This window comes from Lissotriton helveticus, chromosome 3_1 (genome assembly GCF_964261635.1).
Source record: "Lissotriton helveticus chromosome 3_1, aLisHel1.1, whole genome shotgun sequence".
NCBI lineage: Eukaryota > Metazoa > Chordata > Amphibia > Caudata > Salamandridae > Lissotriton > Lissotriton helveticus.
In genome coordinates, this window is record NC_136061.1 from 788,042,172 (window position 1) to 788,054,467 (window position 12,296).

Here is a 12,296-nt window from a genome sequence, read left to right on the forward strand (position 1 = left end):
CAGCCAATTTTGTTTTTCACTATTGAAGGCTAATTGTTCTCCATAGGCTAGAATGGGCAGTTAGAATATTACATTCTAATAATCCTAACTGACTCAGGGAACATGGTAGAAATTCGAATTTAATATGCCTGAACTCAGAACAATAAAATACATCTTTTAGTAAAGTTGGTTTTAATATTCTGTGTTTGAAAATACCACTTTTAGAAAGTAGGTATTTTCTTGCCTAACTGTTCAGGCCTGCCTCTGCTAGGTTGTGTCTGGGTTTGTGAGTGACAGGGCTGGGGGATTCCAGGAGACAGGCTGGGGCAGCCCAGTGGTGAATAGAGAGATCTGCATCTAGATGGGAGGGAGGAGTTGCACCTGGGACCTGAATAGGGCTGGGCCTTCCCTCTCCAATGCTGGCTCCACCTCCTGTGGCTTATCTGATGTCTCTGCCCTGCACTGTGAAAGGAGAGAAGGAATTTTGTCAAAAAAGTGCTCCAGAGCTGAACCTTCCCTTCCCTGTGCTGGCTCCACCTCCTGTGGGGCGGCTGATGTCTCTGCCCTGCACAGTGAAAGGAAGAAGAGAGTCATGTAAATAAAGTGCTCAGGAACTGATTTTGACTAGGCAGAGGCCTCTCTGCCTTCAGAGAACAAAGGATGTCAGGGTATGAATATTGGGAGCTGATCCCAAGAAATTAGATCACTTTTGGAACAAGAAACCTTTTGCCAAGGAGAAGAACCAAGGAAGCTGCAGGAGTTATACTGCCTCTCTGCCAGTGTGCTGTTTGCTGGGTTGGCCTGCAGTGGTTGCTTCATTGCCAAGGAAAGGAGAAGGAACTTTTAAGGAATGTCATCATTTACAGAATATTCTCCAAGGGCTTGACTCCAGGCATTTGCGTGTCGCTGGGAGCTGGAAGCGCGACGCATCGAGAGGAAGCGTGTCGCTGCAGCAGCTGAAATCGTCGCATCGGCGGAGAAGCGAGCCTTCGCCGCATCTCCCTAGAAGCGCGTGTTCGTCGAAGCTGCGAGCTGTCGCATCGGCGGAGAAGCGTGACGCCATCGAGAGAGTCGCCATCGCAAGAATCGCCATCGCATCACAGGAGAAGCATGTCGTGGCTCCAAAGTAGAGAGTCATCGCAAGGCTGCCATGGCATCTACGCATCGTCATCGCCGCATCAAGGACGCCATCTTCTCGCATCGCAACCGGATCATCGCATCGCATCAAGGCGCCATCTTGCGCACCGCAACGGGCCCACAAGCTGAGAATCTACACATCACCTCCACACCGGTAAGGATCACGACGCATCCCCTACTCTGCGCAAGCATTGAGGCACGACGCATCATTTCCCCCGGATCACGGAACCAACGCATCTCCCCTTTGGCGAGCCTTTTGTTTGCTTTGCGTTACGCATCTAGGTACTTTGTTGAGAACTTTGTCGCATTTATCATCAACTTGAACTAAGCAAAGTTTTATCATCTTTAAGCAATCTTAAGTGTAGTATTGTGGATTTTTGTCATTTGTGGTCTTGTGTTAAGTCTATATAAAAAAATACTTGTTTTTAAAAAACCGGAGTTGTGTCCCTCTGTAGTGTTTTCACTGTATTAGTGTGTATATTCGCAAATGCTTAACACACTGCCTCTGAGATAAACCTGTCTGCTCGTGCCAAGCTACCAAGGGGGTGAGCAGGGGTTATTAAGGAGTGTAATTCCCTTATCCTGACGTAGAAGTAAGGGTCCCTGTTTGGAAAAAGGTGAATACCATTGCCAACTAGAGACCCCCAGATCTTACAGAGACAAATCAGATTGGCGCTCATGACCGGAGGCTGAGGCAGCTAGACCAGGAGTGCGAGGCGATTGAGCGAGCCTTAGCTGAAAAAGAAATGTGTGTAGCTCAGTAAGTGAGCTTGGCTGGGCTACATGTGGATTCCAGTTCAGATGGGGGCAATGAAAAGGTGTTATCTAGTGATGAGGGAGAAGTACACACACCCAGAGATATGGCACCTGACTTGAAGGAGAGGGTTACCATACACCAGGGGTGCTCAGGTTTATGAGGTAGCTCCAGTGGTGCGCAGAATACTTTAAGTGGCTTGGGGAACTGGCAGAGTATAAAAATTGGGGCCCAGATCATGACCCAAAATGCATTGGGTAAAATGAATACATTGGCATACTGGACAAGTTGGCTATGTTGGAGGATGATAAATATTATTGCTTGAGGTGCCCAATCTATGCATCAAAGTTGGATACAAACATTCCTAAATAATTGTGAAATAAGACAACAGATACTTGTCTGAAATCGCTTTCTTAAGTTGATTATTATGATGGTATATATTATATAGACATTGCCTCTAAGTTAAACCTGACTGCTTTGTGCCAAGCTTCCAGAGGGTTAAGCACAGGTTAATTTAGTGCCTTTTGTGGTTCACCTTGACAAGGATTCTGGTTGTTTCCACCCCTCTCAACCAATAACCCAATTTTTTTGCCCATGGTATTTACATTGTGTGCCAGGATTAGTATTATATACTAAAATGAGATGGCTAACTCTGTGTAAAGTTATTTGTTACTCACAGGGTCTACTGTGTTGAATAAAGAACTGCTATTGAATAAATAATTCAATAAATAAATATCTGTTTCCCATTCTACGTTGTAGCATCAGCAGTACGCATTTAATTACACAACTGATATGTTCTTTAATATAGATTTGATGAATGCTGGAATGATACTTAGATATTTTAGGTCAATATTCAGATAACCTGTGTTTGGTGGGTAGAATAGAATCAACCAACCTGACACACAATGAAGTATGCTTATAGAGCATTGATCAATTGCCGGTCAAAGCAGTTCCAGAGTTTTAGGATATCCATGCAAGTTAAATTTGCATGCAATTAATCTTACTGAAGATCATTTAGATAACTAGAGGTTATCCTAAAAAGCTGAAATGTCCCTGACACTGTTTTACCCTTTCATCTACACCATTTTAAGGGAAATCTTATACTCACTAACAGCAGCAGATAAACATGTTTGTTCACAATGCCAAGACAGTTTAATGAGAGCCGACATAAGAGAACATGCCACATGATATGTAGCACCATCTAAAACAATAGGGAAATAATTACAACTTGCTTTGTGTGTCTAAAATAGATAATTGGTCTGCATTCATTAAATGTAGGTGGAGGTTGACTTATGTTAGCCAGCATGGCACTGCCTCATTCATGACCCAGACCTGACAGCCAGGCATGATAGAGGGCAGAGATATCAGCCTTCTTCACACAAACAAACACTGTTTGTGTGGCTCCTCAACCTCAATAGTATTAAGGAATCTAAGGGAAACTGTAGGTTCCAGAGTGAACCGCATGAGTGGTTACGGCTCCATGACCAAATTCCCAACTCTAACAGTAGTTTGTAACCAGTGGGCACATGGCTGTAGGCTATGTGTTAAGACGTTCTGAAAATGTAAAACAAATTAAACAAAAAAACTCTTGTTAACACCAGCAACTTCCAAGAAAGGAAGATAAAGTTCAGTCACTGAGAGTGACACTACACATATTCTCACTAGGGTAGCAAACACTAGGCTTGGGTGGAGCTTGCAGAGTTTCACTCTGGAGAATTATGTAGAGTTCCGGAAACACTACACAAAATTCCACAGAGTTCCACAAGTGGATGGAGTAATTAGGTAAGCTATCTTAACATATATTCTCTGGCTAATTAAGTAAACCAGAATTGTTTTCCTATCACACTTTTTTTGTCAATTTTTTTGAAAACACAATTTGTTTAAAAAAATACATAATACACAGACTGACATGAAGACGCCGCACCTCCTGAACCCACTTTCCTTGGCAAGAGTAGAGTGCTAATACAATATACGTGGTTTCCAGGTGCTCCTCCTGCATAGTACTGCGGCGCTACTTCGGTCGAGAAAGGTCCAATCAAAGACAGCATCCTCCCCACACACATCTTGAAGAATAACCAACTTCAAGTCTACAGACTCTCCAAGTTTAAAGAAATTCCTTTCATGTAAACTAAGGTATTATAGGGGGCACGTCCACTGTCAAAGAAAACAACGTGGTATGCCAAAAAAACACGTGAGCGCAGTCTGACATAAGCTCGGGATGCCTCACTTGATTGAACCGTAACGCACAAGGGTAGTCAATTTAATGTAAGGAGAGGTCTAGTGGACGTTTGTTTCATCTCGTGATGCATGGGTGTCTCTTGCTCTTCAGCAGTGTGAGGCTTGTGGCCGAGGAGATTGGCATCTAGGGCATGAAGGGGAGTCTATCGGCTGCCTGTGCAAGTTTCGTGACTGTCTTTATTCCTATGAAGGCTTGAGGAAACATGCAGCATTCGCACACGCCATCATCCTGATATTCCGCTGCTTAGCGTGCATCCAAATCCGACATGGTCACCATCCTTGGTGATGAGTAACTGAGCTCTGGTTTCAGATGGTGCTCCTGCAAGAAAGTTGACTGAGCTCTGGTTTCAGATAGTGCATGGGCAAGGAGGTGGGGCAGATAAAACATGGAAGCTACACAACGGTTTTAGTGAAACATTTAAAAACCAATGGATTAGAAAAATACCCTAGAAATGAGGAACCAGGACACGGTAGATGGTGGTAATGTGGAGTACAGTACTACATTGTGAGATTGTGTAGGGGTAACATACATGTAAGACATGGAATGAAGTCTGCCGTGGCCGCTGCAGGTAAGAGCGGATCGGGCGTTGGGGCCGGATTTCGAGAGCTGATCACGAGAGGTAATTAATTTATTATTTTATTTTCCTTCGTGGTAGTCTCTCTCAAAATCTCCCCAACTCGGCCCACCGCTCTTACCTGCAGCGGCCGCGGCTGATGAAGTGTCCATGCACCACTACATGACAAAGACCTTTCTGATTGAATGCACCCCCTCCCTCATGCTTGTGACCAGATTGAGACACAAAGCCTAAGGCTGCTTTTTTTCTTTTTTCAGATTTACATAGCACAAACTCGATCCAAATGTATTGGAGTGCTATACATGAGCACCAGTTATGTTACACAAGGACACATTCATTTTTTAGTAGGCACGGGGAGACTAAGTGATTTGGCCAGAATCTCAGGAAGCAGAGCCGAGGCTGGTGCCTGGTTTTCCAGCTCCAAAGTTGGCAGCTCTGGCCATAAAGCGGTAAAAACTCTATGATCTCCACCGGCGGGGCGGAGTTTACCGCACACCCCTGCAAACAACCTCATTTTACTCATGGAAGGCTCAGTGATCACATAATTTTAGTTGCAGACAAATGTTCATCCATAACAAATTATATTACCCACATTTTTAAAACCTCACCTTGTAGACTAGAGGGTTGGTGAAGTTTAAATAAAAGGTTGAAAGTATAGGATTAGGCAACCTTACACAGCTTCACACGTGACATTGAAAAAATGTAAAGCTAAGCAATCACAATGAATTAAAAGCTGGGGATTTTAATTGTTTAAGAGCTCAACTTACATTGGCGGGTCTAGGCAGAGAAGAGTTACTGATTGACAGTTGCAATCAAATAATAAAAGCAGCCAGGGGAAATATATTAACATGTTATACATACAAAGTGAGCGTTCCAAGCCAGTTTGACCGGCAACCGAATTGAGGGGTAGCGGGTCAAATAATACATGTGGCTAGAGCAAAATTGTGCTTTTCTATCAGAGATGTTTGCCAGACCAGATAGCAGATGGTCTCTCTGTCCATCCACACTTAAAAGCAAACCCCTAGTCCTGAACCTGATGCAGTTTTCCCCTTTATATTTTATAACTAGTCTAGCCCTGGTAGATAATTTATGCAGTCTACAATGTTGCTGATTCAGGAACGTAAACATCATCAACCACAGCATTCAATTTCTTTTGCCATTCTGCCATTGCTAAGTTTGTGATGGGCCCACCTAGGAGAAGTGGAATTTTAAGATATAAACAAATATATTTTTTAATTAAATATGAAAATATTTAATAAAATTAGGCAAATGGGGTTTCAAACTAAGCATTCAAACATAAAACTAAACAAGCACATTAAGTGAAATGAACAAATAAATACTTTATATTAAAAAATAACATATATATGTTTACAAATATATATATGTATACATATATACATATATATATATATATATATATATATATATATATATATATATATATATATATATATATATATATATATATATATATAATATATATAAATATATATTTAGTCAGTCATAAAAACTTTATTTGATTTCAAGAAATCCTAAAAGCATACTTTATATACACGAGGAAAATACAGCAACTACAAAGAACTGTTAAAAATTCATGAATTAAAATCTCAATGCCAATTACCAAGACCTCAAAATATTTACCATCAAAGGTGAACGCTTTTGCAGACTTTAAGGAATCTCTAAATTTGAAAGTAAACCTCAAAAAACATATGGAATGGTATGTACCCAAAATCAACAAAAAACAAAACCTTCCATCTACAATAAACCCCGTAGGATAAAGTCACAAAACGTTCGTATTTAGGGATCCTTTTTAATCATTTACTGAAATGGAATCCCCTCATATTATTAAGGGTGCAGAAAGTTAGCATTGGGATGGAAGCTCTTTTTCACTTCACAACTAAGCTGGGCCATAAGCCTGCGAGGGTAACAATGATGCTATATAGAGCAAAATGCATGTCAGTTGCTACATATGGGGCAGGAGTATGGGATTATGTTTACAGGCTGCACCAAGCTCGAACTTGCCAGGAAATCCTTCCTTCAGAGGCTTCTCATGGTCCCCATGGGTCCTCAACCTTCTTTTGTTACTCTGCAGTGGGCTTGAACTACCTTGAGGCTAGTATAGCTCTTGCTCTGTTATTATTATGGGTCAAAGTGTGGTATACAGCTGAATTCATATTTTCCAGGCAAATTCTATCATACTGTTTATCTACCGGTAATGCTGAGAAGATCCCATAGCTGAGATATGCTTGATGTGCACTTAGTCATTTGGGCCTTGTTGCTGCTTTTGATGACCAAGTTCATATTTTACAATCAGCTAAAGCTCAAGTCAAGAGAGCTTACTGATAATGGACCCTGTCCAATTGTCAAAGATTGGAGATTGAGGGCGGTCCTGTTGCAGCAGGTCAGCGGGGCTATTGTTTGGAGGCTCTTGGGGTTTGTTATGTCCCATTAGCTTAGAATAGAAGGTCATCTAACTGACCTGTGAAATCACTCAGGTTAACCTAGGATGATGGGAGCTTTTCCAGTCTTCCTTTTCAGAGCAGGGCAGGCCTCTAGCAGCAGGGCAGTCCCCTGGAGAATGAGGCAGGCCACAAGCAGCAGCACAGTCCTCTGGTAGCAGCAGGGCATTCCTCTTAAGAGTGAAACAGGCTTCAAGCACCGTTACAGTCCTTCTGTAGAGCACAGGTTCAAGAGTGTACTAAAGTGGTGGTTCAGGAGGTCTAATATTTATACGTAGTGCCAGCTGTTGAAGGGGAGTGACATCCTGGCTATCCTCACATCCGGTTTTGGAAAGTTCTTTCCTTCTGCTGCCTAGGCTCCAAGTAGTCTATGGTGACGAAAGACTGGTGTCGGGTCCCTTTGTTTATGTGTGCTAGATGCAGTCCTTTGAAATATAAGTGGGACTGGGAATAGCTCAGTCCTCCTATCCTGGCAGGATGACCCTTCTAACAACACCTACTCCCCTTTTGTCTCACTGTTAGTGAGCAATACCCAAAGGCCCAATGCCAAATGCCAGGCTATGCACAGCCATGAGGACGAGGATACAGGCAGCAGGCACCAAATGGTTAGTACAAGAAAATGCCAACTTTTTAAAAGTGGCAGTTTCAGAATTGTAACTTAAAATCTATTCCCAATCATAAGCTAGTAATTATTACATGTCATAAGGTAACCCAAGGTTATCCAATGGGAGAGATAATCCCCAGTACTGAAATAATGCTTGCTGAGGCTGGTGTCAATGTCCTGGGGTGTTTTCCCACCCCTTAATGGGCGTTGGTGGTTCAAAGCCCCTGAAAACAAGCTGGATCTCCACCGTTTATAGCGGTTTTCAGCTCATTTTCCCTATTAGTGTGTGACATCGCCTCCTCACTGGGTGACAGTGTAACGGGAGCCAATAATGTGTGGCACCGTGTGAGTTGGCAGGTCTGAGTCCCATACACTAGGGAAAAATAGAAATTCACTGAAAATCCAAAGGTTAAAGTGATGTTATATATAGGTCTGGTAATAATATTTTACTTTACCTTAAAAAAAAAACCTTATAAATTTGCTGAAAAAAACAAAGGTTAAAGCGAGATTTTGGTTAGGTGAAAATGTCAGTTTGAGAAAACCATTTAAAACCAAAAAACCCATTTCAATTAATCAGTTATATTTTATTCATACCATCAATCAATCAATCATACCACTTGTATAGCGCACTACTCACCCGGAAGGGTCTCAAGGCGCTTGGGGAAAAGGGTCTGCTACTGCTCGAACAGCCAGGTCTTGAGTTGTCTCCTGAAGGCGAGATGGTCTTTGGTCAGCCGAAGGTGGATGGGGAGGGAGTTCCATGTCTTGGCCGTCAGGTAGGAGAAGGATCTTCCTCCGGCGGTGGCTCTTCGGATGCATGGTACGGTGGCGAGGGCGAGGCTGGTAGACCGTAGCTGGCGGGTGGGCGTGTAGAAGGTCAGGCGGTCGTTGAGGTTCTTGGGGCCCAGGTCGTGGAGAGACTTGTGTGCGTGGGTGAGGAGCCGGAACGTGATCCTCTTGTTGACGGGGAGCCAGTGCAGGTCTCTTAGGTGGCCGGAGATGTGGCTGCGTCGTGGGACGTCCAGGATGAGTCGGGCGGAGGCGTTCTGGATGCGCTGGAGTCTTTTCTGTAGCTTGGCTGTGGTTCCGGCGTAGAGGGCGTTTCAGTAGTCCAGTCGGCTGGTGACGAGTGCCTGGGTGACCATCTTCCTGGTCTCGGTCGGGATCCATCGGAAGATCTTGCGAAGCATGCGCAGGGTGTGAAAGCACGATGAGGAGACGGCGTTGACTTGTCTGGTCATCGAGAGAGAGGAGTCCAGGATGAAGCCCAGGTTGCGTGCGTGGTCTGTTGGCTTGGGTGCGGTGCCCAGGTCAGGGGGCCACCAGGAGTCGTCCCAGGCGGAGGGCGATGGTCCCAGGATGAGGACTTCCGTCTTGTCTGAGTTCAGCTTCAGGCGGCTGTTCCTCATCCACTCGGCGACGTCTTTCATCCCTTCGTGTAGGCTGGTTCTGGCGGTGTCGGGGTCTCTGGTGAGGGAGAGGATCAGCTGGGTGTCGTCGGCGTAGGTGATGATGTTGAGGTTGTGTTGGCGTGCGATGGTTGCAAGAGGTCTCATGTAGACGTTGAAGAGGGTGGGGCTGAGTGATGATCCTTGCGGTACGCCGCGGATGACTTCGGTAGCCTTGGATCGAAACGGGGGGAGGCGCACTCTCTGTGTTCTTCCGGCGAGGAACGAGATGATCCACTCCAGTGCCTTCTCTTGGATGCCGATGTTGCTGAGGCGTCGAACTAGGGTGCGATGGCAGACATTGTCGAACGCTGCAGAGAGGTCCAGGAGGATGAGTGCCGCTGTTTCCCCGTTGTCGAGCAGGATTCGGATGTCGTCGGTGGCTGCGATGAGGGCGGTCTCGGTGCTGTGGTTGGCTCTGAAACCGGACTGCGAGGGGTCGAGGGATCCGTTCGTCTCGAGGAAGGCAGCTAGCTGTCTGTTGACGATCTTCTCGATTACTTTAGCAGGAAAAGGGAGGAGCGAGATGGGACGGAAGTTTTTGAGGTCGGTGGGGTCCGCTGTTGGTTTCTTCAGTAGGGCGCTGAGCTCGGCATGCTTCCAGCTCTCCGGGAAGGTGGCGGTGTTGAAGGAGGTGTTGATGATGTTCTGGAGTTGGGGTGCGATGGTGGAGTCGGCCTTGTTGAAGACGTGGTGGGGGCAGGGGTCGGTTGGAGATCCGGAGTGGATGGTGTTCATCGTGCGCCCTTGCCATGCACTGCTTATGACCTCACATATTACATCACTCATTACATGTTTACGGCATCATTGATTACATCACTGATTACATCACCCAACAAGTGTGACAGTTTACCATATGCTTCAAGGTATAAAAGATATTTAGTAAGCTACATATCACGCACATTTTCAATATTTTCTCTACTGCTAATAAGTGTAGCCTTGTGCAAAATGATTGGGCCCCTAAGGGGATTCGAGTGCTTGTCGGGCATGGACTCTCCTCGAAGAGTTGTCCACAGGGCAAAGGCTGTGTGTAATAGATCATTCACCATCTAACAGGGTATGAGAGTCTGTGGGTGATATACTTTCCATGAAAAATTGTTCACATGGCAATGGATGTGCACAATAGGCGCTTAGCGACCTAATGGGGCTCTGTTTTCTGGAGGTAGAGAGCTCTCCGTGAAGGACTGTGCCCAGGGCAAAGGGTATGCATAGTAGAGGCGTGGCCACCTAACAGGACATTGGTGTCTGAAGAGATGAACTCTTTGTGAAGTTTTTTCCACAGGTTGAAATATGTGTGTAGAAGGGGCTTGAATACCTGATGGGGCATATGTGTCTGGAGGGAGTAAACTACATTTTAATAATTTCATATAAGCACATATGTTTATGTAAATTTTTTTTAAATGTTTCTGTGCCATTTAGACCGTATTTACATATTTCATATGCCATTCTGTTTTTTGTTTACCCATTGACAAACCAATTCCCCAAAAACCCTAATTTCAAAATATTTGGGCCTTGATAAATAAACTGAAAGGGTTGTATTAGAGTGCCTCAAAGTGCTATTTTGTGGACGAACCTAACACAAACATTTATGTGTGCTCCGGCATTGACCGTTTAAAATGTGCGCAAAATGATCAGACTCTTACAATGCGCTATTCTGCTAATTAGCCGTTTAGAGTAAATTAGCTCCTCCTGTTTGTTTACATAATCTGGTATAGTGGTTTAGGATTCCAATAAAGTATCATTTTGCTAAAAGTCTTTTGCGGAATTTACAATATCGTGAACCCACGCTTTGAATCATCTTCCTTAGGTTGATGGGATTTTGTGTTTGACGGACATTTTGACTGATGACACTCATTCTGAAGCCACCAGAGCAGAAGCAGCGGCTGTGATTGCACAAATCACATCTCCACACCTCACCTTTACTCAGCATCTGAGCAGCTTCCTGGAAAATATGGAGGAAATCGTCACTGCCCTTGTCAGTAAGTACGGAAGCACTTAAGGCCGTGATTACATGTAATGAGTGTATAAAGGTGACAATAGTGCGTGTATCTTCTGTTGTCTTTTGTGAAAAGCTCAAAGTCCTCTGTTTGAAGACACTTTCTTTTACCATGGTTGTAGTGACATTCATATTTGCTCGCTCCCAATGTGGGACAAGGTACATGATTTACAAAGTCCGGAATGTTATTGATTTTATGAAAGCCGTCAATGATCCAACTCCCTGCATATACTTTAGAGGAAAGATCTTAGAGTGGATGTGTATTAACAGTTATTTTGCACTGCTAAGAAATCGCTTATAGTAAGTGCTGCCATATGAATATATTCCACGACCACTTGTGAGTGAGGACGTCATTCAATGTTTACCTCCATTTATATTCATGGCTGGCCCAGTGTATCGCCCAGAGGTAGGTTCTAGGCTCGTCAGTTGTGATTCAACCTTGTGGGTCCATCAGTTTTCTCCTGATTTTATTTGGACTGTGGGCATATGCTGTTTGCCTGATGGCGTAGAAGCGGCAAATAATTAGACCCTGGCTTCATGTGGTCGGTCCTAAAACTTGAAACACTTTTTTGTTTTCACTTAAATAGGCATAGTTGACATTTTAGTAAGTCGGTTGAAGATATGTGGAGACTTTTTGTACAGTTGAACAAGGTTTAAATTAGAAATGCAAATTTTAATGTGATGTACAGACACACACAAATAATAATGCTATGATTACGTACGTTAATCCCCATTACTCTTAGTCCTACTCGTCCTCGATCCAGTCATCACTCATGAGGTATTCCACAGACAGGAAACAAAACAGGAAACACTTTTAGGCTCCACCCCCCCTCCTGCCAGGTGCTATATCAGACCGAACCACCAGAAGCACATCCTGACACACCAAGCAACAAAGGCCTGGACAGGGAGGGAGGGTGGGAAGTATGACTGGGTCAAGGACGAGTAGGACTAAGAGTAATGGGGATTACCGTACGTAATCATAGCATTACCTCTACGTCCCTCGTCCTCGACCCAGTCATCACTCATGAGGCATACCAAAGCAACGCCCAAACAGGCCTTTGGCAACCCAAACACAACAAAACACAGACCAGACACAAAGGAGTGCT

General features: G+C 44.2%; 1 protein-coding gene across 1 annotated transcript in view; it reads left to right on the plus strand.

The window, feature by feature from the left end:
- Positions 1-12,296, plus strand: part of INSC (INSC spindle orientation adaptor protein) — a 1,419,009-nt gene that overhangs the window by 1,196,810 nt on the left and 209,903 nt on the right. The window contains exon 9 of the mRNA XM_078681025.1: positions 11,002-11,173. Within this exon, the coding sequence (XP_078537151.1) occupies positions 11,002-11,173 (172 nt within the window). The remainder of the gene's footprint in view (positions 1-11,001; positions 11,174-12,296) is intronic.